At 39.9% G+C, this 27,254-nt stretch overlaps 1 protein-coding gene across 1 annotated transcript in view; it reads left to right on the top strand.

Moving 5' to 3' along the window:
• The window catches only part of RASGEF1B (RasGEF domain family member 1B), a 625,168-nt gene that overhangs the window by 220,775 nt on the left and 377,139 nt on the right, over positions 1-27,254 (top strand). The window contains exon 3 of the mRNA XM_030819061.1: positions 3,083-3,136. Coding sequence (XP_030674921.1) covers positions 3,083-3,136 — 54 coding nt within the window. The remainder of the gene's footprint in view (positions 1-3,082; positions 3,137-27,254) is intronic.

Here is a 27,254-nt window from a genome sequence, read left to right as displayed (position 1 = left end):
CCTCCCTATGTTCTGAGTCCCATTTCAGACAGAGAATGAAACTTGAATTCAGGGTTGAGCAGAGAAATTTTCACCACTGGACTTGCATTTCCCGGAAAATAATTTTAGTTGCATTAACCAGGGAATCAGGGTCATTTCTATAACTAGCCCCTTTAGGGTTTAGACCAGTTTTCTCAAATGTGGGCAGTTTTCCCCCCTAGAGAACATTTAGCAATGCCTGGAGACATTTTTGTTTGTCATGACTGAGATAGGTGGAGATCGTCAGTAGCATCTGGTGGGTAGAGGCCACACATGCTACAGAACCCCCTACAGTGCACAGTGTGTCCCCACATGCCCTCAAAACAAAGAGTTATCTAGTCCAAAAGCATTCACAGGCCATCACTGAAAAAGCCTGGTTTAGCCAAACCAAGCAGAAAATAGACAACAGCTTTATGCTAAATAGAAGGTGTATTTTACCATTATTTAGAAGTCTTTTATCTCTCTTCTTTCCTATATCCCTGAGCTTCACTTTATAATGGTGTTTCTTGTGAGGCTGCTTTTCCAGCACGGGGCTTCCAAAGAAGTGTTTTGGGATAAGGATTGCAGTTTTGCCAGATGTTATTTTCTTTTGCATCTACTCAGTTCATATTTATTGGTTATCTTCTTTGTGCCAGGCACTGGGCTAGTAATGGGACTACTGCAATGACCAAGTTTCAGTGGGTCTTTACCTTCTTGGAGCAGAAATCTGGGAATCAACACTGAGGCCTCTCTCATGACACAGTGCTCATGTGTACAAATGAGTAAATATGATGAAAAGTCATGAGGAAGACATCTGATGGGAAGATTGTGGGTGGGGTGGTTCACGGTAGCATGTGGAGAGCTGCCTGGTTCTTTGGCTTTTCTCTCTGTCCTGCCCTAATCTTTGAACAGCCAGCAAGAATACTATTTCTTACATCCCGATGCAATACAGAAATGAGAGAAACTAAGATATACCTGGCAGCACAAAGAGCAAGAGGACATGAAATTTGCAGGGCTATACCTGTCCTTTCACCACCTGCTACTGTGTTTCAGGGCTAAAATTAGGTCAACAGGATAGATCATGGTAACAAGAATGCATCATGTGCCCTCATTCTCTTTGAGCGAGGATGACTGCTTCTCTATGGAAACCATTTTCTTCTTTGTTAATTGTTTGACAATTTTGCTATTTGTGCCTGTTTTTTATGAACTTTTCATTTTGTCCGTCTTTTTGTCTTTTGCCTCTCCTCTTTTCTTCTGCCACCAGAATTCTTCCCTTCTTTCTGTTTTCCCTTTTTAATTCAAATTTTCCCAGTAACATTTATCCCTTCCCTCTCAAATGAAATAAAAATGGCCAGCAAACCAAACTTGGAGATTACATCTAACCTAAACCTTGAACTTAATTTTTTTAATTAAAGATGCGTTTTTATATGTGTATTCACATTCTATCTTTTCTGTCCTTTAATACTACATGTTGTTTTGACCTAGAATATGTGCTGACTTAGATCCTTAGCTTTCTCACATGCTTATTGCAAAACAAACAAACAAACAAACAAAAAACAAAGCAAACCAAAACCTTAGGTGAGTGAGGTGGTAAATATTTTTATGATGTTATATGAGCAGAGAGTAGGAGACAGTTTATATACACTAAATTTCCCAGCCATATACAAGCATGTTTATTGCAGCATACTTTGCAATAGCAAACAAAAGAAAACAAGAAACAGCAACAATAAAAGAACAAAAACCTGTTGATCAATAAAGGAAAGCATAAAAGTATGATATATTTATATTATGAAATGTTATATAGGTATTGAGAAGAATGAGTTAATCTGCATGGGCTGAACTGGAAAGATGTTGATAATATATTCTTAATTAAGATGGTGTGATCATAAAAATGAGAGTTCTATGTAGTATGTGCAGACATATTTGCATGGGAATAGAGAAAGTGTGGAAGGATGAATACAAATTTGTATTATTGGTTACTTCAGGAGGATAGGGTATAAAAGAGACTAACTCATTAAGAATAAATATTAGTTTTATAATTAAAGAAAATGTAAAAAAAGCTTACTGAAAAAAATCTCAATACTGTTTTTATGGCTGACCATAGCTATGTATTTATTCACAGGATTGTCCAAAGGGAACATACTTGCATGTAAATCCCAATATAGCCTTGAATGTTGCAGTGCCTTTTGAGTGACTCATCAGGCCAAACAAGTATACATACAAATGTGTGAGAAGTCAACCACAGGGAGAGTGAGTGCATTAAAGCAAGTAGAAAGGAGATAGTAAGGGCCGGGCGCGGTGGCTCACGCTTGTAATCCCAGCACTTTGGGAGGCCGAGGCGGGCGGATCACGAGGTCAGGAGATCGAGACCACGGTGAAACCCCGTCTCTACTAAAAATACAAAAAAATTAGCCGGGCGTGGTGGCGGGCGCCTGTAGTCCCAGCTACTCGGAGAGGCTGAGGCAGGAGAATGGCGTGAACCCGGGAGGCGGAGCTTGCAGTGAGCCGAGATTGCGCCACTGCACTCCAGCCTGGGCGACAGAGCGAGACTCCGTCTCAAAAAAAAAAAAAAAAAAAAAAAAAGAAAGGAGATAGTAAGCCCTGGTATTGTTCAGACTCACAAATCTCTTACATAGGCAGAAGCTCCGCTCTCCCACTTGGGCTCATAACAGCTGTCATTTGAAAGATTGGGCATAGCGGACTCTAACATTATGCACATATCTCTTCAAGATAGAAGATCATGTGTGGTTGGAGGTGGGTTCTGGAGTTAGATGGCTTTGCCTCCTGACCTAACTATGTCCAAGGTATATAGCAATTAACCTAATTGTGCTTTCGTTACCTTGTTTGTAAAATGAAGATAACTAAGAATCCTTACCTCACTGAATGGTTCTTGGCCCATAATGAATGTTCCAGCTTGGGTAGAGTAGCTTTGGGAATAGTGAAGGGCAGACACATTTTAAAATTCAGAGAAATCAGTGGGGGACACAGAAGGTAGTGCCCACCTTGGATTGGAAATGAACATGGAAGGGTCAATATCATTATATGTTAACAGTTCTAAAGTGTTTTCCGTCTTCCTATTTTGTAGAGCACCATTTTCAGCACAGTGGCCAGTGAGAAGTCCTTATCTGACTGCAAAAAGGTAAGTCAGCATCCAAGAATTCCAGCATGCTGTCAGAGTAATAAAGGCTTCAGAGTTGGTGATATTCGAATGAAAAGCTGTGATATCAGTGGGGATGTTCTGGTGGAATATTATGGCTGTCTTTCTTTAGAGATGGAAATGTGAATGGTTTACTTTAAGGATGTGGGAAACTCCATTATATGACAGTATTTTGTTGAAGAGAAGCTCTGATTCCATATATTTATATCTCACTATTATCTGATACTTTATCCTGGCAGATGAGCATCAGGGGAGTTTAGGGAATGCTGTATAAACTGCATTGCAGGCTTCTATATCTTTGTTTGCAAATTTAAATATAATAAATGTAAACCTAATGTAAAAATAATTTTGTATTTTGAAAGCTGATCATATAGCATAAAAATCTGGTTTGGATTCACCGCAGTCAATCTTGAGAAGTTGTCATGCTTTGCAAAAGGATTAGCTTCACGAGCATCTGATGGAAGACATCCCTGTAATAGATCAACTTTGAAGACTCCCTGCTATAGCCTTGTGTCTAATTCCTGGCTTTTGCAGGCCAGGGGTAACGTTTATCCACCTCTTTAATCTCAGATTTAGCTAGGTATTCTCCTTTTGGGGGGAGGAGAAGTGGCTTCATAGTCCAAACAACTCAAATTCTTTGACACTATCTATTGATACAGAAAACCAGCTGCATATAGAGTTGACCTGTGCATAATATATAATTCCTAGGCATTTCTTAAGATTTCATATTATGGCATTGTCTGCTGTGCTGCTTCTGTTTCTAATGTTGCTTGATATGGAAGTAAGTAGCATAGTTACTTACCTTTAAAGGTGATGTGAGGGCCTACTGCTCTAAGTACCATTCATTTAATTATTTGGATAATTTTAAAATCTATTTTATTACATCTCCATCTTCATTGAATTATGCTATGTTTGTCTTGTTCTCTGCATTGGGTTGTATGCTGCCTGAGAATGAAAACCGTGTATTATTTTTAGAATTATAGATCTTGGCTAGGCGTGGTGGCTCACGCCTATAATCCCAGCACTTTGGGAGGCCGAAGTGGGTGGATCATGAGGTCAGGAGTTTAAGACCAGCCTGACCAACATGGTGGAACCCCATCTCTACTAAAAAAAATACAAACATTAGCCAGATGTGGTGATGCGTGCCTGTAATCCCAGCTACTCGGGAGGCTGAGGCAGGAGAATTGCTTGAACCCAGGTGGCGGAGGTTGCAGTGAGCTGAGATCGCGCCACTGCACTCCAGCCTGGACGACAGAGTAAGTGAGACTCCGTCTCAAAAAAAAAAAGAAAAAAAAAGAATTATAGATCTTAGAGAATGAGAAGGACTTCTGTGAGACTTCTAGTCTCACCTTTTTACTGGGGTGGGACTGCCACTGATATCATTATAGATGGACCTCTACCTCTTAACTGAATATTCTATTGTCAGGGAACCCAATGAGCCTGACTATGTGTCAGGCACACTAATATGCACTAGGGAGACAATCTATAGTGTTAGCAAGTTCTTTATTCTACTGAGCCAATAGCTGCCTCCTTTAGATTCCTTCCTAGGTATGTTCCCTTTGGACAATCCTATGAATAAATACATAGCTATGGTCAGCCATAAAAACAGTATTGAGATTTTTTTTAGTAAACCTTTTTTACATTTTCTTTAATTATAAAACTAATATTTATTCTTAATGAGTTAGTCTCTTTTATACCCTATCCTCCTGAGGTAACCAATAATACAAATTTGTATTCATCCTTCCACACTTTCTCTATTCCCATGCAGATATGTCTGCACATACTATATAGAAGTCTCATTCTTATGATCATACCATCTTAATTAAGAATATATTATCAACATCTTTCCAGTTCAGCCCATGCAGATTAACTTATTCTTCTCAATACCTATATAACATTTCATAATATAAATATATCATACTTTTATGCTTTCCTTTATTGATCAACTGGTTTTTGTCATACACAAATCAACATAGCATGGTCAGTTTCTATGACTTCAATTTTATCCATCTAATCAGTTAACACATGTTCACAGAACATCTGCTATGTGACATGCATTGGACTGTCATGATGAACAAATCACATATGTATGATCTTTACCCTCATAGAATTTATAGATATTCATTAATAAAGTAATTAGCAAAATTGTGATGGATGATATAATTTTTTTTAAGTTGAGAGTTCATGGGATCCCATGCCAGGAGAACCTAACCTAATCAAGGGGTCAGGGAAAATTTCCCTGAAGAGATGATGTTCAAGCAGAGATCCAAAGAATGAAGGAGATTTGGCTCCATGAGCACAAAATGGTGGCAGAATAGCAGGTGTGAATGTCTATAGGTGAGGGGGAGAACTATACAAAATTCAGAGCGCCTGAAAAATGACAACTTGAATTGGAAAAGATGAGCAATGAGGTCCTGGTACAACTATATTAAGAGTTTAAATTGTTCTCAGGGTAATGAGAAATTTTTAAAGGGCTTGAATTTGGGAAAGTAGGTGTATGTGCCATGATATGATTTTTAAGATCACTTGGTTACTGAAGGACACAAGAAGCAGGATTTAGATGTGAAGTCTAATTATAAGGCTACTGCTATAATCTAGGCAAGAGATGATAGTGGCCAGGATCAGAATAATGGCAGAGGGGAATCAAGAAACATTTGAGTATTTCTCAAAATCAACAGTATATGATAGTTTGGTTATGGGAAAGGAAGTAGTTAAGGACAATTCTTTGATTTCTGACATCAGCTAGTGTCAGAATATTGGTGCTATTTTCTGAGACAGGAACCACTAGTAGAGGACCACATTTAGGGAAGAAGTTGATGAGTTCACAATGGTATATGTCATTTTGGTGGTATGTGTAAGATCTAGTAAGGATGACTAGCAGACAGCTGGACATTTCGATTTATAATTGAGGAAAGCATTCTGAGCTGGATATATGGATATGAGAGGAATATGCATACAGAGAATGATTGAAAGAGTGGGAATGGATGAGATTACCCATAGAGGTTGTGTAAGGTGAAAAGGAAGAAGGTTTTCACGAGTCTTGAGGAAAGTTAACATGTAAGAGCTGGGAGAAGACTATGGATTTTGGAGGGAATAGGGAAACTGAGAAGCCACAGAGGTTGGAAGACACCAGAAGAATGTGATGTCTGAGAAATCAAGTCAATAAAAACATGATCTGTATAAAAAGAGGTAGATGTAAGTATCAAAACTGTTGCTAAGTGATTAAGTAAAATAAAGACTGAAAAGTATTCATCGGCTTTCTTAATACCATAGGCTTGTTGGTTTTATTGAGATCGAAGTGATGGACACAGAAGCCAGATTGTAGTGGGACTGGGACTTAGCTGGGATAAAGAAATAAAAATGTCTCCCTGCTTTGACAACTTTTACTCACATGAATTCTATCCCTTCTTCCTTCCTATTGCAGGGCAAGATGGACTTAGTAGGAATAAAGAAATAAAAATGGTAAAATAGAGTCTTCTAAAAGCAATTTGTTGCAAGAAGAAGGAGAGAATTGAGTAGTTGGGTAGGGTTATGGGTTGAGATATGGTATCTTACAATAATGAGACATTTGAGTGTGTTTAAATGCTGTAAGAAAGAAAACAATAGGAAGGGAAAGGGGTAAGTATCCACAAAGAAGGAGGGGAATATTCTCTGAGTGAGGTCATTGAGAGGATTGAAGACTTTGGATCCTAAAGCACGGAATTATCCCGTGGATGGAGGGACACATCTTGCCCTGCAATAGGAAGGAAGGAAGAAGGGATAGAATTCATGTGTTAATATGGAAGGCCGGGCATGGTGGCTCATGCCTGTAATCCCAGCACTTTGGGAGGCCGAGGCGAGTGGATCACGAGGTCAGGAGATGGAGCCCATCTTGGCTAACATGGAGAAACCCCATCTCTACTAAAAATACAAAAAAATTAGCAGGGTGTGGTGGCACATGCCTGTAGTCCCAGCTACTCGGGAGGCTGAGGCAGGAGAATCGCTTGAACCCAGGAGGCAGAGGTTGCAGTGAGCCAAGATTGGGCCGCTGCACTCCAGCCTGGGTGACAGAATGAGACACCATCTCAAAAACAACAACAACAATAACAATAACAACAACAACAATGAAAAAGAGTTATGGAAGCAGGGAGCCAAAATGTGGCCATACCATCAGATGACTCTGATCAATTTATCTTTTTTTTTTTTTTTTTTGCAGGGAAGTGGGATTATTGTTCAACCTTTTTTGAGTCTGCACAACTATATTATCCATTCATGAGGTAGAATATTTAAAAAAGAAACATTTAAAGTTGTTTACACAAATACTATTTTTTCTATTTTATAGGCAGAAAAATCAGGAGGGACTTTGGTAAATGTATTATTAATGTCAAGTTACACTATTTTCACAGTATTTATTTAGTCTACAGCTACTCCCGCATAATATTTTATATAGATAGCACCATTCACATGATCAGCAATCTCTGGGCAATCTAGTTTGTTCAAATGAGATCTAAAGAAAATTATTCTAGAGTCTGTGTCACAAATAATGAAATCTCTTCTGAGCCAAGGATCCATGCTGCTGACTAACTAGAGGTCTTTTCCACGGTCTGCAGACGGTGTCCAATGTACATGAATTTTTTCTACATTCTGAACATTCTTGTCTTATATTCACCACTTTGGTTAATGGCTTCACCACACTTTTTTTTTTGAGACCGAGTCTCGCTCTGTCACCCAGGCTGGAGGGCAGTGACCTGATCTCTGCTCACTGCAACCTCCGCCTCCTGGGTTCATGCCATTCTCCTGCCTCAGCCTCCCGAGTAGCTGGGACTACAGGCGCCTGCCACCACGCCTGGCTAATTTTTTGTATTTTTAGTAGAGATGGGATTTCACCGTGTTAGCCAGGATGGTCTCTATCTCCTGACTTCGTGATCTGCCCCCCTCGGCCTCCCAAAGTGCTGGGATTATAGGCGTGAGCCATGGTGCTCGGCTAGTTTCACCATACTTTAATATTATCCCTGGTTTCTCCCTTTCTTTTACTTCTCACATCCAACTAACTGTCAAATCCCGTAAATTCCATTTTGAAGCATTCCTGGGATCTTCCTTTCGTTTCTTCCCTTTCCTCCTCATCTCTCCTTTAGAAGGTTCCAACAACTCCCTTCTCACTCTTTTCTTGTACCACGTTTCCCATATTCACTCTATTTTCCAAAACACAATGAAAGTTACTTTCTGGAAAACAAATAAACAACAAACACATCTGTTTATGTCAAGTCTGTAAACCAAAAATAAAATTCTAAAGTCCCCCAATCATCTAAAGGGACTTCCTCCTCAGACAGAGCTCTTAAAACTTAACCTGAAAGACTGGTTCAGGCCATGAAGGGAACTGGGATGGGACATGCCTCATTATACCTCTCCAGCATTAACATCAACACAGACTTTAAGTCTGATCCAAATATTTTACAGCCTGTTCCCTCTGAAGCCTGTTAGCTAAAAGCTTCATCTGCGTGATAAAACTTTGGTCTCCCCCACCTCTTATCGCAACCCAAACATTCCTTTCTATTGATCCCAGGTCTTTAGACAAACTCAACCTATTGTCAGTCAGAAAATGTTTTAAATTTATCTATAGCCTGGAAGCCCTGCCACCCTTTGAGTTGTCCTGCCTTTCAAACCATTGTATTTCTTAAATGTACTTGATTGATGTCTCATGTCTCCCTGACATGTATAAAACCAGGTTGCATCCCAACCACCTTGGGCACAGGTCCTTAGGACTTCCTGAGGCTGGGTCACAGGCATGCATCCTCAACCTTGGGAAAATAAACTTTCTAAGTTAACTGAGACCTGTCTCAGATTTTCTGGGTTCACAAACCTGTACTTAAGAAACATCTGAGGGATTTCAATTTTATTCAAAATAAATCCCAACTCCTCTTGAGAAGTCATTACCATTCCCGTTGTCTCCAGTCTCAACTCAACTTGAGAAGTCATTCCCATTCTCTCCACCCTCATCTCCTGGTACTGCACTGGAAGCTGGAGTCTGAAGGCCTTGAGCAGACTGCTCCTGAATGTGAAAATCTTGGATAACTGTGCCTGATGTACAAACTTTTTCTTCTTTCTGGAATGCTTTCCTCTCCCTCTGGTCTGTCTGGAAAACTTTTATACTTTCCTGGAGAGGTCCCTTATATTGTCTCTTTCTTTTCAAAGACTATCTCGATTTCTCCAGTAAAGATGAGAGTTTTACCTACTGGATTTGTAATATTTTGTACTTAATATAACATCTAACAACAATCACACACTTTGTCTAAAGTTTACCATGTCCCCAGCCCTGTGAGAAGTGCTTGACATGAACTATTTCATTTGATTTTTATAACAACCCTCTAAGGTAGGCAATTGCTATTACCATTTTACAGATAAAGCAGTTGGGGCCTTCAAACATTATGGAACTTGCTTGAGGACACTCCAGTAGTAAGTGTTGGAGCCACGATGTGAATCCAGGCAGTCTGACGCCAGAAACATTGCTTTTAGTGTTTTGCTACCTCCTTTCCCCTTTGGATTTTAAATATTTATGGATCTAGCTTCCCCGTAAACTATCAGCTCTTAGAGGAAAGGAACAATGACTGATTCTGTTAGGTATAGTAAAACAATACCTCACAGGTAGTAAGAACTCAGTAAACATTTATTTAATGAATGGATTTGCTATACACATGATTATCAATTGGTGTGCGATTATTCTAATATCATTTTGTTATTAGAAACAATCCTGCTATATACATGATTATCAATTGGTATGAGATTATTCTAATATCATTTTGTTATTAGAAACAATCTTGCTATACACTTGATTATCAATTAGTATGAGATTATTCTAATATCATTTTGTTTGTTATTAGAAAAATCTTTTTTTCCCTTTTCATAGGAGTTGAGAAAAGAATATTTATACTCAACGTTTACTCTTGAAGGGAATTTCCACACTAAAATAAGGTGTTAATGGATAGCTGGGGAGATTGAAGTGTTTTGTTTGGCCTGAGGTAGCAAATCCCCAAGGCCTGTCTCCAAACACCACTTTATAGAGTTATAAGAACCCCTGTTGTTATTTTCAGTCAAAGACCAGTTTATTCCTTAATTTGGAAAACCTAGGAACATCTAGGGTACATACATTAATTCACTCATTCATTAATAATTATTTATTGAGTGCCTCCCATTGCAAGACAGTCGTTACTGTTAACATGTTGCAGAGGAAAAAACTAATGTGCTGAAACATGAAATGACTTACTCCAGGGCACATAATAAGCTTTAGTCAGACTCTTAGAGGATAGGCCTAATTCCTACGTTCTCATTTATTCCCTGTACAACCTCTGCATCCTATGCTATTTAACTAAAACTCACATCTAGAAGATGTGTGTTGCGTTGATGAACACCACAGATTGCTCCTGAAGCCTACTCCATAGTGTCTCATGCCGCCTGTTTTATGTTATTGATGTTTATATCTTTGTATCTTGATATTTTTACATCTCTTGGTGCGGGACATTTGGACCCAGTTATTTTGACTCAGCAATTTTTGTGCAGGAACATTCTGACATAGCACTGTTGAACCTCCAACGTTTTAATTGTTTGAAAGTACAGGGGAGGTGCAAAAGGGATCTCCTCACCCCTTCTCCGAGGTCTTGTGACTCCCACCCCTAGGGCATATTTTAGAGGTAGGATAGGAGTGATAGGTAAGTGTGATAGATGGGGTGAGGGTCATGGAAAGGATGAATCCCAGGGATGGATTAAAGTTTAGGGATGTCTGTTTCACAAATTACTTGAAATGAAAAAAATAGTGGTGTTTCCAGTTTGGCATCAAAATGCCGTGCTTCATCCTGCTGTAATTTCTGTCTACATATGGTAACCTAGAATTCCATCTGGAGTCCCTGTATGTAGTCATAGAAATAGGTTCCTGAGGTTGGAAGCTTATTTTTAAACTTCAGCTACCATTTTGATGGTTTATTTTACCTTTTTGTGGGGGGAGGGGGCTCTGTTTCTCTCTCTGGATGTCTTCCCCTGCTGTCTCTCCCTGAACTTCTAACATCTTAATCCATATAAATGACAACTTTTAAAAATAGCTTAAAAATTTCATTTAAAAGACGATTTTTAAAAATAGTTGAGACAATATTTAGAAAATGTATTCCTATTGTGTAAAAGAGTGTTGGTTTTAGAATATCTGGGATTTCCTAAAGAAAATCTGTCTGTTGGCCAGTGTAATTTTGTGGGATTATTGGTGGCTGTGTTATCTCTTCCTTTCAAATGTTGGCTTTGACTTGGGTTCCCTTTGCTGTTACTAATGATGTGAGTGTGTAAGTGTGCAGAGAATGTGCCCATGTGGTCTGTTGGCCCGCTGGATGAAGTTTTCATTTTTACTAGACATCAGTAATGCTTCATTCACATAGACAAAGTAATTTTCCTTCAGGAAGAGGTAACTAAGAATAGAGAATGTAATGGGCTATTGGAAGGCTCAACCTTTTCATCAATGTTGATGAATAGGTCTCTAGGTAATCACAACTCAAGGTAATAATATCAGTGGTTAAGACATTTACTGTCACAGTCCTTTGAAACTATATTGTGTCTGGCTTCCTCTTTTAATGTCTAGATGGTGTTCAGTGACCTCCACAAAGCTGGTTGGGCAGATTCCCATGACTCTCAGCCTCTTGGCAGAATTTTCAGGCTGGTAGGTCACAGAGACTCCTTCCCATGCCCTGAGAAAAGGCATGAAGACAAAGTCAGCCGTGTCAGCGGGAGGAAATTCCTCAGTTCTCCTCTGGAATGACAGAATGCCATGTTCTGGAGCAGTCACAGCAAAGAATATCACTTCCAGCAAATTTAAACACTGTTTACTTCTAAAATAGATTTTTGGAAGCAGTGAAGTTTCATTTTTGGCAGAGTGCTGTTTTTGCTGACTTGCTGTAGGGCTCTCTGCTGGATACAGGATGTTATATACACATTGCAAAGTTCCTATCTTTTTTCATATGTGCCAACACAGGCCACTAATTTATGGGAAGGGAAGTTGCATCACTGTTAAAAGAAGGGAGGTGCTACACTCTTCTCCCCTCCCTTCACCCCCGTCACATCCCTCCTTTCCTCCCTCTTCTCCTGTCACTGTCTCTACAAAGAAAGAGCTACTAGCAGTGTTTGGGAAAAGGATTTGTGGTTCTGGATTCCATGTCCTCTCCTTTCAGGCCTTATTGCCTGGCTTTGGTTTTTATTGTTGCATTTTTCCACCCTGCTCTCCTGAGAGGCAGTATGGTGTGGGGGTTAAGAGCACAGGCTTGAGGGCTTTATTTGTGAGACTCTACTACCCATGAGCTCTACAACTCTAGCCATGTTACTTAGCTTCTTTGTTCTTCACTTGTTTCATCAGTAAAATGAGACAATGAATGATATTGACCTATAGAATTGTTGTAAGTATTGAATTTCTGTTTGGATCCATGTAAAACTCTTAGAACAGTGTGTCAGTGGGTGTTCGTCATTATTATTTCATCCCTGCGCTCGCCGAGAATGATCTGAGCCTTGGTAGCTTTGAGTCCAACTTTATCTTTTTGCTCTAACAGAGCAACAATATCAAGGAAAGTACATCAGTAGACTTGGGCCAACATTAGCATTTGGAAAAAACTTAGACTGTAGTTGCACTGGATAAATACCCTCAGATGCTTCTTTAAATCTTAAGATAATTCTTAATAGTTGAAATAGACTCAAGTTCAGTTTTGTTATAAGTTCCAGTTCTATAGAAGCAATGCATTTCTTAATAAATGAAGCATAAAACCTTCCAAACAGTACTGTACAATGAATCTACTTTTCTTTATCTCCAACACCTAACACAATTATGAGCACATAGTAGACATTCAATAATGCTTGTTAATTCCTAACTTTGGCATGATATTATTTCTCCAAAGGCCTCCAGAGTAAGGCTTGAGGTAGAAAAGAAAGGAAGGGGAAGAGTCCCCTCTTGGTATGTCTTCATATGCCAGCAGCTGGAACATTCACAGGTAGGAAAAAAGTACCTTATTACCTGCTTATAGGTACAGAATAAAATACAAAATATTCCTCTCCCTCAAATAAATATCCATTGCTTTTTCTAAACGTTAATCTCTTTTGACCATTAGCATTATAATATGTTAGAGGAGGTGTCATTTATGAATGTGGTATGGGCCAGGTAGAGTCAATACTGTGGGTGGAGTGGATTTGTGGGCTTTTCTTTGGATTGAAAGGAAGCATTTCAACATATGGATGATTTGGGCTGATGAATATGAAGTGCTATGGAAATGTGCACTTTTTTGCTTGCAGTGTAGTAGCCATGGAGATAATTGAGTAGAGTGAATACTGGTGAGGTCCTCCATGTGATAGCATTACATCCCTAGGCTAGGAATTTTTTATTCTTAAGCTTATGATAATGGAATTTTCATATGGAAAGTCACATATACCCAAGGTCAAACCAAGTAGTCATAGTTCATAGGATTAAAATTCATTGTGGAAAATAGTCTCATGGCCAGAAGAAATGCATTGTATTTTTATGTGTAACACCCTAAGCCAGAATCAAGAAATACGTAATAATCATATTTTTGTTAAGGTACAATTTACATTCAGTAAAATGTATTGATCTTAAGTGTACAGTTTAATGACTTCAATTTTTAAATTTTAGCAATAGAATCACATCAGTAGCATTACCTGGTGCCTTTTGGGGTGTGGGATTTTTTGTGAATTGGCATTACTGCTAACCATACCACTGCCGATGCTAGAGTAAACCCATTATTCCTTCCTGGCAGCTGCTGTAATTGTCACTGTCACTTCAGAATAAACAGCACATTTAGATCCATGGATGTATAATATAGTCATTGTCTGCAGCAGTATCATTGCTAATAAGAAAGGTAGTTAAGGGCAAATGTCATGGAATATGTTGCTCTGATCTTCTTTGAGCTGTAATTATTGTGGCTGCATCTGCCTGAAAACAAGTTTCAAGAATATGACCTTTGTAGTCTCTGGTTCAGGGATATGTTGGAAACAGTAATAATTAGCAGTACAACCCCCCCTTCCCCACACATACACCTTAAAAAAGCTATTTTAAGCTACCAATAAAACATAGGTTTTTCTCATAGCAATTCCAGACAGCCAAATAGTTTAAAGGGGGAACAGAAATAAAAGAGTCTTGCTAATCTTGCAAACTGTGCATGCAAACGGCATTTAATAATAGTACTTTTTTTTGCCTTTTTTTTTTTTTTTGTGAGCAAATGCCACAAACTACCAAGTTCGGCTGTGTAATCACTAACTTGATTTCACTCATTTCTTTGTTAAGTACTGAAGATATTATGGTGTCCTTTTGGCTATAAATTGTGTTTCCCTTGTGATTCTAGAGTTTTTCTGCTTGGTTGCCATATTATTGAGCTTCAAGGGCACTGTAGCAACTTTTTCTCCTTCCTTTTACCTATTTTCCTTTCAGATTTTCCAGAATCTTACATAATCAAGACTGGGCAGTAGTTATTAAAGTACGTGCACGTATACACATGCATACATTTAATTTTACATAATGTATTCTGGAGGGTGAGCTTTCATAGAGATACAGTGATCCCTCAGTATTGGTTGCAGGACCTCTGTAGATATCAAAATTCACTGAGGCTCAAGTTCCACAGTCCACCCTGAGGAAACCATGGCTATGAAAATTGACCCTTAGAATCCAGGGGTTCTACGTTCCTCAGATACTGTGTTTTCAGTCCACTGTTGGTGGAATCTGTGGATGCAGAACCCTTATTTTCTTACAGCAAAATGTGCTAGATGTGAAAAGAAGCAGAAAAAAACGTAAAAGATGAGTCAGTATGAGAAATGGAGCAGAGTTCATGTAAATTGGATCTCTGTAATGGCTGGCAACTCTTTTTCATAAAAGTGGAGTAATCAGAATACTTAATTTACCTCAATTGAGAGTGATCACTGTGGCTATTCTTGCTCAAAATGGCACCAAATCACTCTACAATTGAGCTAATTGCCACCTCTGATTTAGTGGCTTAGCTCTGTGATTTTTCTTTTGTTTACATAAATGATCTGTGGAGCAAAAGCAATCCCTCCTTCTCTCCTCCTGTTTATTGTTTTTCTTTATTATTTTAATTCCACCCTTTGATGATTGCTATAATCTCCTAAATCATTGCTCATGTTAACCACTAGATAGAACAGCTATGTAATGGTGACCTCAGAGCTGCTAGACTAAGCAGCCAGTGCAGTGGGTGCACTATGAGACCCAGACTTACCTGCCATGGACTGTGCACCTGGGCTTGTGAATTCTCCTGCAGGCTCAGGTAAGGCAGAGTCAACAGGATGCAGTGTTTCAGGGAGAGGGCTATTTCTGTGTTTACAAAAGGAGTTGTCCTAGAGATGACCTCTTTGGTCATGTTTAGTTCTAAAACTCTATGGTTTCATTACTTGCTATGATGGAAAATAGTGGTGGTGGTAACAGTAGTGCCAGTAATTCCTTTAACAGCGTGTGTGTGTGTGTGTTTAAGAGATGGAGTATGTTGCCCAGGCTGGCCTCAGACTCCTTGGCTCAAGCCATCCTCCAGTCTCAGCCTCCTGAGTAGCTGGGTCTACAAGCATGTCACCGAGCTGGCTTTCAGTGTATATTTTTTGAGGAGCTACTATGTTCAAGTACCAGTTCACATCAGTGACTAAAAGAGATAAAAAAAAAAATCCTGTCACCTCAGAATATATTCTATTGGCAGGAGTGACATAATATACAAAACACAAATTAATTAATTACATAGTATCTTAGAATGTGAAGAGAAAAAATAGGAGATTTGAAGGCTCTTGAGGAGGCACATGTTACAGTTTTAAATAGGGTGGTCATTGAGAAGGTTATCATTTGGTCAAACGGGATGCAAGAGTTAGTTACACAGATCTTTGGAGGAAGAGCACTCCAGGCAGTGGGAACAACCAGTGCAAAACACTAAGACCAGAATGTGCCTGGGCCATATACAGAAGAGTAAGGAGGCCAGTGTGGCTGGGTGGATAAAAATAATAAAGGCTAACATTTATTGAAGGTTTATTATGTGCCAGTGACTGTAATAAACTCTTTTTAGGGATTAATATATTTCGTACTCACAACAGCCTTATGAGGCATGTTCTGTTCCCATCTTTATTTTCAGATGATAGAATGGAGGCACAAAGAGGTTAATTAACCTGTTAAAGGTCACCTGGTAGTCAGATACAGACTGCTCAGATTCAAATCTAGGCTGTCTGACTCCAGAGTTCACGTTATTTATTTATTTATTTATTTATTTATTTATTTATTTAGAGATGGAGTTTCACTCTTGTTGCCCAGGCTAGAGTGCAATGGCATGACCTCTGCTCACCGCAACCTCCGACTCCTAGGTTCAAGCAATTCTCCTGCCTCAGCCTCCCGAGTAGCTGGGATTACAGGCATGTGCCACTAGACCCGGCTCATTTTGTATTTTTAGTAGAGACAGGGTTTCTCCCTGTTGGTCAGGCTGGTCTCAAACTCCCGACCTCGGGTGATCCACCCACCTCGGCCTCCCAAAGTGCTGGGATTACAGGCGTGAGCCACCGCACCCGGCCACGTTATTTTTTTAACCACTTGTAAAGAACACGAGAGGGTAACAAAAGTAGTTTTCACTTATGGTTAATAACATTCCAGGTCAATGTGAAGGCTCTTCGTTATTTTTGATCAACTTATTAGTGAATACTCATTAATTATATTAATATTACTTATTAATTCATTTTGAAATATATGTTATGTGGCAGGAATTGAATCAAACACCGCCTGGTAGGGGTTTGCTCAGGTTAGTCCCTTTTCTTTTTTCTTTTGCTCAGGCAGATTGAAGGAAGTGCCTGGTATTGTGAGATGGGATTTGCTTATTAGAAACCAAATGTCCAACTCTATGGCTGAATCTGGTGAAAGTGGTGAGGGCTGAGATTTTTGCCTATCATGGCATTATTTTATTTTGTTAGGTCATGCATTTTGCCTGGAGTTTTTTTTTTTTTTTTTTTTTTTTTTTTTTTTTGAGACAGTCTCACTCTGTCACTAGGCTGGAGTGCAGTGGCGCGATCTCAGCTTACTGCAACCCCTGCCTCCTGGGTTCAAGTGATTCTCCTGCCTTAGCTTCCTGACTAGCTTGGATTACAGGTGTGTGTCACCACACCTGGCTAATTTTTTGTATTTTTAGTAGAGACGACATTTCACCATGTTGGCCAGGCTGGTCTCCAACTCCTGGTCTCAAATGACCCACCCACCTCCCAAAGTGTTGGGATTACAGGTGCAAGCCACCACACCTGGACTAAAAACAATTTTTGAAGAAAAATGTACAGTATTTTATAGAGCTCCATGTGTGCCATTTCAATATATTGTCTTACAAAGCTCCCACAGAGACTGGGCATTTGTTATGGAAAAGCATGCAAAGTAGTTAACATATGTCACATTTTGCATACTGTAGGTCTTCAAATATTGGTAATAAATTGGGTAAGGGGCAATTGCAAAGTGCTTTGAGAATATGAGATTGCTGAAATATGTATAGAAAATGGGTGGGCCCTGTTAGATTAAGTAATGATATTTTAAAAGTGTTATCTGACTCCAGTAAAATGTACTGGCAAAAGTATACTCTGAACTGTATATGTGATGTTTCCTGCTTGGGCTATATTTCATGTTGCCTTTTCTTAATTCTGTCAGTAACAATAACAGTATCAAAAAGGTGGAGATTTCAGGACATACCCTAAAGTCACAAAAGCATTGCTAATTTTACTATTTTATTTTAAAAGTCTGGGCAGCTAGAGGCATATTTTGTGACATTTTGTGAAGTTTGAAGCCTCCAGAGATCCTTAAGTTCTACCCTCATTTTGGACAAGCTCTGAACCTATTACCAAATTCTTATGCAAACTGTTTTTCATAGTTTAAGTTTTATATTTCTACTCAGCTCAAGCAAAGATAAGTGTCAGATTAGGCAAATTTAGTGTGACGCCAGAAGCCCGCTTATATTTATGGAGATTGTAGTTGCTTAAAAACATCAATTTCAAGTATTAACAAAAAGATTTAGCATTTTATCATTTCACTATTACTGTGGCTTTGACCACAAAATGTTCATTGTGTTGGGGAAAGAGCCTGTATTTGGCTTTTTAAAATAGATATAACCTATTACAAGATATTTTTGCAATTACAGTTTCTAGGTTGTGCATCTCTATAACTTCAATCTCTTTTTTCTCTTTTCTTTCTTTTTTGCTTTTTCTTTATTTCTCTATTGAGCTTTTTCTACTCGCTCTTTCCTCTCTTCCTTTGTTTTTGATTTAACACATCAAGTAATAAGGTATAAGTTGTTTTCATGTCCCCACCTGACTCCTCACAGATACACCAAATTTATTCAAACCTTCTTTAGGCCCTGGTTGATAGGATGGTTTGGATTCATCTAGACTCCATAAATTAATTAATTAGTACATATTGATGGCCTCTCATGGATTATTTGGAAGATAAAAGATACATGACTCCCTGAGCTCCTGGTTTAGTTTGGGGGAGATAAAACTACTTGGATCAATGAATCACAATAGGGTAAACTCTGTAATAAATATATAAATAAAATGCTTTTATAGCAGAGAAAAGGTTGTGAATAACCCTCCCTGGGAGAGCCACTAACTTGTTCTACCTGTTTCATTTAAACTCTTACCAGGGACAACATCTAAATGCATTCCTGGGTTACTGAATAGGTTTTGGCTGCTTGGTGGACTATTTATATTCTGAGTCAGGGGCTTGAGGGAGGTCTTCTTAAAGACTTGCCTGCTCCGTGGAAATAAGTAGAATAATTCACCAAGTTGCTAGTGCTTTAAATATTGTCACAAAAGGTCTTGAGCTCTGTCCTGCTCTGTTTGGGGTTGAGCCTAAATTTAATGCTATCTTTTAAAACCACAGACCGTGCAGACTGCCTACATATGTTGAAAATAAAAAATGGTGCTGCTGGTGTAGAATTGCAAGATAAGCAGAGAACCCAGTAAATGACTCAGTGGGAGTTTTCCCCAAGGGAAGGATAAAGAAAAGAGTACACTGTTTTTTTGGCAAAGGAAACTGGTACTTAACATGATTATTGCAACTCTGGGCACTTAGCTTTTCCCACTGGGGAGATCAAACGTAATAAAGGCAGAGCTGCTCTTCCAAAGCTGAACCTTCATGAGCTCAAGTGTCCAACTGAGATGTCAAAATGGCCAATATCTCTAGCATGGAGAGCCCTTCAATTAATTAGCCCTTTGGGCTGGCAGCTTGCCACGAAAGCACCTGAACAGAGTTGCCTGTGGAAAGAACTGCAGAGGGCCCTTGCCAGCGACATGCTGCTTCCCCAAGTCCTGCCACAAGCATCCACCTGTCTCCATGGGAAAGACAGGTGCCATGTCCTTTTGATGAGGAATGTGTTTCCACTTGGTGTTCTGTGCAAAGATGTTCCTGGCAAAGTCTTTTCTTCCATGCAGTCCTAGAGGTGGAAAAAGGATGAAAACGAAAGTACTGTTTTACATTTCTTTTGGAGAGCCATGAAAGTCAGCACCTAGAGCAAGCAGAAGGTGTCTAACAAAGGTGGCACTCCTTGCTGAATCAGAGCCTGTCATTGTGCATTAGCTCTGGAAATCTCAAGACTGTTCAGGTAGGAAGAGATCTTGAGGCTCTCTAGTGTTATCAAGGTGATCTGGTGTTTTGAGGGAGGTCTTCTCTTATTACCTCTTTAGGTGATTTGGGACTCAGTTGTTACAAATGCTGCTGCCAGGTGTCTCAGAGGAAGCATCCTGTAGGTTTGCAAATGTTTTGCATGCCCTCATTGTGCTTCCATGCACTGCTTCTGTTGCTGCAAGGGATGCCCTTTGGATGATGTGCTTTGGTTTACTCAGAAAGGATAGAGAACGTGCTCACCTTCCTTTACAGAGTTGTACTGGGAAAGAAGTCATAGGACTCCAACGAGGGCTGTGAAGCTTCTAGTCCTATCCATCCCAGGGCATCTGGCTTTCTTCCTCTGGCCTTAATCCTGGGCCACTCTTCATCTTGGTGGGCAAAATTCTTTTTATGATCATTTCCTCAATGATTCTCCTAGCTCTCTCAAGTATTTTTAAAAATCTTTGAAGATTCGAAAGAATATGATGATGTACTTTCACACATCAAATGGGGTTATTAGTTATGTATTTACTGGTGAACATAAGTTATGTAATATTTATTAATATTAATATATATTATGTAATATTAATTTTAATATTTAATTGTTACATAATATATAATATTATTTAAAGCACCAGATGATAAAATTTCCAGTTCTTCTATAACCACTAGATGACTCTGCAGCCAAATTGCCTGTATAAAATGCTGCCTCCAGCACTCATTAACTCTGTAATGCTGGGTGAAATTACTAAACCTCTCTGAGCCTTCATCTCTTCATTCTTAAAATGGAGATAATAATAGTATCCACCTCATAGAGTTACTATCCAGTCATGACATTGAACCCAAAGATGAGGACCTTATGAGAGTATCTACATCATTTCTGGATGTAGCTTCTCTGGAGATGGAGACAGCTCTACCTACCCTCTCCATGGCAAATTATCTACCCTGCATACATGCCACATATAATGGTGGAATTACTCACATCAGAAAGGGGAAATTTAGACATTTGCAGCAGCTGCTGGTTGTACAGTCCTGATACCTGTGCAGGCCAATGACCCTTGATTAGGTCTCACTTCTGTTTCCAGGAGATAATTTCCCAGGCCACTGGTTATTCCTCTGAGAGGGCTTGCTCTTACTGTTCTTCTCCTTGGCCACATGTGAAGACGGCACTGGAGAATATGCCCTTCCTAGGGGAGGAGCTACTTTCCTAGCCTACTACCTGCTCATTGAACAGCCACAGTCCATTTCATCTTAGGCTCTCTAGCTCTCTCAAAAACTTAGTTGGCTTTCTTCTTTGGTTTCCAGTCAGTTTCATATGTTGATAGGTATACTCATAATTATCTTATTTAAAAAAATTTACATCTCTTTTTTCTTTAAAGTATAACCTACATATAGAAAATATACAGCTTTTAAGTATACTAGTTCAATACATTTTGTGTATTCCCATGTATTCACCATCCATATCTGATCTAGAACTTTCCAAGTGCCCTGGCAGACTCCTTCGTGCCCCCCAGTAAGACAACCACTTTTCAGACCTCTTATCACTATAGATTAGTTTTGCCTGTTTTTGAACTTTAAATAAATGGAATCATACCATATTTACTTTTTTGCATCTGACTTCTTTTGTCCAACATTATGCCTGTGAGAGTCTCTGTGGTCTTGCATGTAGCAATGGTTGTATTTCTTTCCAGGGCTGTTCAGTATTCTTTTGCCAGAACATGCCACAATTATTAATCCATTCAACTATTGGTATACTTTTTAGTTGCTTCTCCTGAGGCTATTGTAAATAACACTACGATGATTATTCTTGTACTTTTTTTTTTGGTGGCCACAAGCAGTCTTTCACTTGGGCATTTGTATAGGAGTGGAATTTCTGGGTCATCTGGCATAGATATTTATGTTTAGCTTTAGTAGAGCCTTTCTAATTTTTTCCAAAATAGTGTATCACTTCTTTTCATAGCCTGTAAGAGATAAGTACTATAATCTAGAGCTCTGTGAGGTTGCAAGCTCTATACCATTTATAATAAGTTTTGCCCCATTCTCCACTGTGATTCACAGAACCCGGATAAAGAATCTTTTTGACCAGAGCCCCTTGTTGGCATGAGCTATTTCCACTTCTAGAATGCTCTCCTCCATTCAGGGAAGGGGAAGGCAAAGTCTGCTGAGGGTTCTGTGGGGCGTGTTGGCTTCCTGGTCCTTTTTCTTGGGGGTTTTGATTGAGCTGCACCTCCTCAATGGTTACCGGTACCTCTTGGACTGGATCTGCTCTCAGCACTTGAAAGACCACCAGCTCCCCTTGCGTACTCTAGACATTATCAGTGAGAGCCCGGGAGTTCCTGTCCTAACTGAACAGTGATTCTAGAACTTCTACAGGAACACTCCTTACAGATAAGCTGCCTCTTTGTTCAGAGACCCCTTGGGAGAAAGCAGGACACTGCATTCCCTCTTCTTTGGAGTTGGCTTCTTCATAAGAACTAGGGGCCAGCAGCACTGACCTTGTGCCCAGGCAGGGTGACTGGAATTTTACCTCATCCTTTGCCCATTCAAGGATTTCCTTGGGGAAGGAAGCAGTCAGAGTGCCACATCTATCCTCAAGTTTATTCTCATTAAGCACTGGATTGATTGGACTTAGCTCCAAGGTCAAAGTATCTGAGGAATCCTGGCTGGGATTCTGGTCTTCTGCCTGTGCCAAGGGGCTGGGAGTCCCAGGGATGGAGCTAAACAAAGGTAAGGAAGCAGATGGTGCTGGTCTATGAAGGGACTTCTGCTGGACTGTGATCTACCTGGAGCTTTTACAAATGCAGCTTCAGTTTTGTGTGATACAGTTGGGTTAATCTTACTTAAACGCAGAAGGGGTGGATAAATGTGTCCAAAGAAATTTTGAAGAATGACCTTTAATTTTTTAAGGCAGCCTGATTGAGAGGAAGGTCAGAACCCAGAATCTTTGTGCTATTAAGCAGGACTACATTTACTCCTTTCATTCACTGTTCTTTTATTTGAGTTGAATTCTTCCCGTTAAGTTACAAAATAATCAACTATGGAATTTCTGGCTTTATCCAGTGTGTTTTACCTGAGTGTCCCAGGTCTCACCGGGCTCTCACAAAAATATCAAGAATATTATATTTTGCCAACTCCTAGCACCCATCTGCTGAAGTAGTCAACTCTGTTCTTGGCCATGTTTCTCACGTCCTGTATTTCTGGAAGCCTCCAAGAGTTTTTCACATCTACTTCTCAGGTTTCCTCATGGAAATCTGCTAACTAAAATTACCTGAAGGAAGATTGTCACTGCCTTGGCCTTTGTCTTTCTGTGAAAATACTGCTCCCCTGTTGGTCTGGTGGGTGGGTGGGCACCACCACTGCATCACTGTGCTCTGTAATCCTGCAAAGTGCTGCTGTGCTTCAGTGATGAAATGGGAGAACACGTTGCTCACCAGCTCTACCAAGAACTTGGGCCTTTAGGCCTCAAACCAGCACTGCTTGTGCTCAGAGTTTCACAAACTCCTTCATGAACACAGTGCTGTCAGTGTCTGTTCTTACCACCCTGCCCAGTGGGTCTCAAGACCTGTTTTCAAATCTAAGAGGAAAGATATTTGCCATAGCATTCCCCGCCATTATACTTGTCTGCTCCTTCCTTGTCTATATTGTTCTTTTCTGCCGAACTCCCTTGCACCAAAATTTCTACCCTCTCTTTCATCCAAAAACAGCTTTTAGTTATCTTGGTTTTTAAATGTATATGCTCAGATGGTCAGTGGTCCAGTTTCATAAACAGGGAGCCTGGGAATCCTAATCTTGACTAACTAGGATGTTCTGATAACCTACCCAAAGTCAGTGCTCACAGACTTCCAGTTCTCGAAAAGTGTGAGGGTGAATTAAGTAAAATTTTGGTCTTTTTGTTCCTCCAGACACCAATCAGCTGGTAGAGGAAATTCATTCTGTTTTCAATGCTCCTTATCTCTGTAATGTTGCTCATTTCGACAATGTCTGGATCGAAAGGATTGAGAGAGCCAGAGTGTTTATAGATTCTTAACTTGATCTCCATTCATAAAAAAGGAAGCTAGTTCACTTATTGAACAACCCATTCAACATTCTTGAAACCAAGCTTGCTACCTCAGCATTTAAAAAGTTGCCTTTTGTCTGCAAACTCCTTCTAGTGGGATCAGTGAATACCAGGTAAATTCATGGCCTGGTCAAGAAAACCTGCCAGTTTGGCTTAATGTTTTATTGCTATTTGTAGCAGAATTTTAAAAATATATATACTTTATGTGAAGGAATAGACAACTCCAGAGAAAAAGAAAGACTGAAATCAGATTGATTCTATGAAAATTAGCTACTTGTAACTATATATGCTCTCTCAAACTAATATTGATTGATCAAGGGAAATCATGTTTGAGTCACCATGATGTAGTAAAAAGATCAAGATCAAGACCCTGGATCTGGTTTCATCATGGACTTGTGTGGTTTGGAGGAAGTATCTTAATTTCAGCATCTATTTTCTTATGTGGCAAATGATTGTAATAGCATTTAGGCCCAATATACAGTTTTTTGTGAGGTTTACCTGTATATCTGCTGGAGGGGCACTAATGTGGTTACCTCCAGTGAGGGTGGGGAAGAGGAGAAAAAGGAGAAGGCAGAAAGAAGACTTTTCTGTGAGGTCTACGGGAGGACAGGAGGGAAAGATTTAAAAAGTTGTTCCGGTTTTGTGAAGGGAAGAACAGAGCAGAAAGAGCCAATTGGGGAAAATTTGTTGTGATGTTTCATCCCTTTCTAATGAGAGAAGCTGAGGCAGTGCCCCTCTTCACGAATTACACTACGATGAACCCTATATACTGCCAACTCTTCAAGAGCAGGGATGGCAATACTCTTATGTCTGTCTTCCCAACATACCCAGACCAGACCCTGGAATGGAGCCGGTTTTTGATGAATGCCTGTTGAATTATGAATAAACGAATGAAGGGAACCAAGGTATAACATAATCATATGAGGATACAAAGCAATCTCTACATGAATGATTGCTGAATGAATAAGTGAATGCACAATTTTTATCTGATGATTGTGCAATTTAGGTAATTTGAAGACTGTAGGGCACACAAATAGGAGGGTACAAAATACAAAGTGCAAAACACTGGTGAAACAGCAGACAGACTGTTTTGAACCCCTGCTGCTGCTGCAGCTGCAAGGGATGGTTAGGAATTTGTTCGTGTGATAAACGAAAGGACTATGTACATACAGTTTTGGGACTTCCAAGTAATAAAGGTATCGTTTGCACTTTCAGTCTGAAGATTTGTCTTCCAAAAATGAGGCAATGGGAAAAACCCCTGTTGCTGCCATACAATGTTATGCAAAATGTGCATTGGAAAAGAAGAGTGGCCCCTGTAAAATTGGGTGAATGTGTGGAAATGCTCACAGCTGTGTTAATAAAGTATTTAAGAGTCTGACCTTGAAGCACTTGCCAAAAATTTAGATGCTAAAGAACTGTAAACCCACTAGGGCCTCCTTTGCACACTGTCAACACTCTGCTTACGTTTATTGCATGTATGAGCGAATCAAGGGAAATTGGATCAGGACTTTTAGAACCTTCATTCTTCTGTTTTGTTTACCAAAACACTAGCTTCTAGAGAGATTGGAAAAATAGTGGGTCATCTAGATGGAAGAAAATGTGGTATTTAAACAAATTTATTCACAGATAGGTTTAGGACTTGGCAAGGGAGAATGATGTTATCTGTAGGCCTATATTTTTCATTTCAGAACAAAGAATTGTATCTGGCATAGGAAACAACCAAAGATAAGCAGGATATAAAAAATGACCCTGAAAATTATTTGAGAAAGAATATTCTGTCATGAAATGTGCTTTAGGGGTAAAAAAGGAGAATAGTTGAATTTCTTGAATCACCTGTGGGGGAGGATACTTTTATGCAAAAAAGCTTGCCACCCTAAGGTAGACAAATACCAAAAGCTTAGCTAGCTTTAGGAGCTTAGAGTAAAGGGGAAAGAGGAGCAATAATACTGGTAGTGCCAAGCCACTTGAATTAGCTGAGATCTCTTACTGCTCTGTGTCTTTCAACATGCTGTTCCTTCTACCTTTCCCTCCAACTTTGCCAGGAAGTGCTTCAGCAGGCCCCTATCACATGTTACCTTGGCAGCAGAGACTTCCACCACTCTCCAAACTGCTTTCTGTCCTTTGTTTCCCAGAACAATTGGACATGTATTTTGTTTCTGCAGCACTCATTCACGTATAGTTGATGAGCACCTGTCATGTGCCAAGCACTGTGAACACAAAAACACATAAGACAAAATTGCTGTCTGCAAGAGGCTCACAGTCCAGTAAAGGGTGTAACATTTGCAGCAAAAAAACTACCCAAAGGGTATGGAAGATGTGCTGTGGAGGGTGACTTGGTGGGGAGAGGAAATATCATTTCACATGGATAGAACAGATCAGGTAAGCCTGGGGAGACTTGAGATGCCCGTGGTTGCATTTCTGGCATCACCAGTAGTTCAATGGGTAACTGTCAACCTCATTTTCAGTTCTTGGAATTAAGCTGATTCATCTGTCTTATAAACCTGGGGTCCCCCAACCCCCAGGCCATGGACCAGTATTGGTCCATGGCCTGTTAGGAACCAGGCCACACGGTAGGAGATGAGCAGCGGGTGAGTGAATGAAGCCTCATCTGTATTTACAGCTAATCCTCATTCGCATTACCACCTGAGCTCCACCTCCTGTCACGTCAGTGGCAGCATTAGATTTTTATAGGAGCACAAACCCTATTGTGAACTGTGCATGCGAAGGATCTAGGTTGTGAGCTCCTTATGACAATCTAATGCCTGATGATCTGAGATGGAGCTGAGGTGGTGATGCTAGCACTGGGGAGTGGCTGCAAATACACTTCGGGTGTCACTGTCTCCCATCACCTCCAGATGGGACCATCTAGTTGCAGGAAAACAAGCCCAGGGCTCTCATTAATTCTACATCATGGTGAGTTGCATAACTATTTCATTATATATTACAATACAATAATAATAGAAATAAAGTGCACGATAAATGTAATGCACTTGAATTATCCTGAAACCATTCCTCCCCGCGCCCTGGTCCGTGGAAAAATTGTCTTCCACGAAACTGGTCCCTGGTGCCAAAAATGTTGGGGACCATCGATATAAACCATACATGCTGGATGGCATTAAAGAAAATCATGTGGAACCCTGGCCAATCCTATCCCAACTCACTTCTGTTTGACCCAGACCCATTTGGTTTGCTGATTGCTCTTATCTTCCAGATTTAAATTCCTGACTCTGTATCCCCTAAGATAGATGTCCACCTCTGGGGTGTCTCTTGGATCATCAACGCTTCTGACTCTCCTTTCCGCTGCTGCTGCTGGCTTAGCTTTCTCTTCAGGCCCCGGCCTCTTCCAGGTGAACTCATTCCCCTTTAGGCCATAACATGACAGGTGGCCACCCTTGCCTGGTTCCTCAGGCGGTATCACAATCCTCCTAAGA

This window comes from Nomascus leucogenys, chromosome 9 (assembly GCF_006542625.1).
Source record: "Nomascus leucogenys isolate Asia chromosome 9, Asia_NLE_v1, whole genome shotgun sequence".
NCBI classification, from domain to species: Eukaryota; Metazoa; Chordata; class Mammalia; order Primates; family Hylobatidae; genus Nomascus; species Nomascus leucogenys.
The sequence above is the reverse complement of the archived record's forward strand: the minus strand, read 5'-3'. Positions and strand labels throughout refer to the sequence as shown.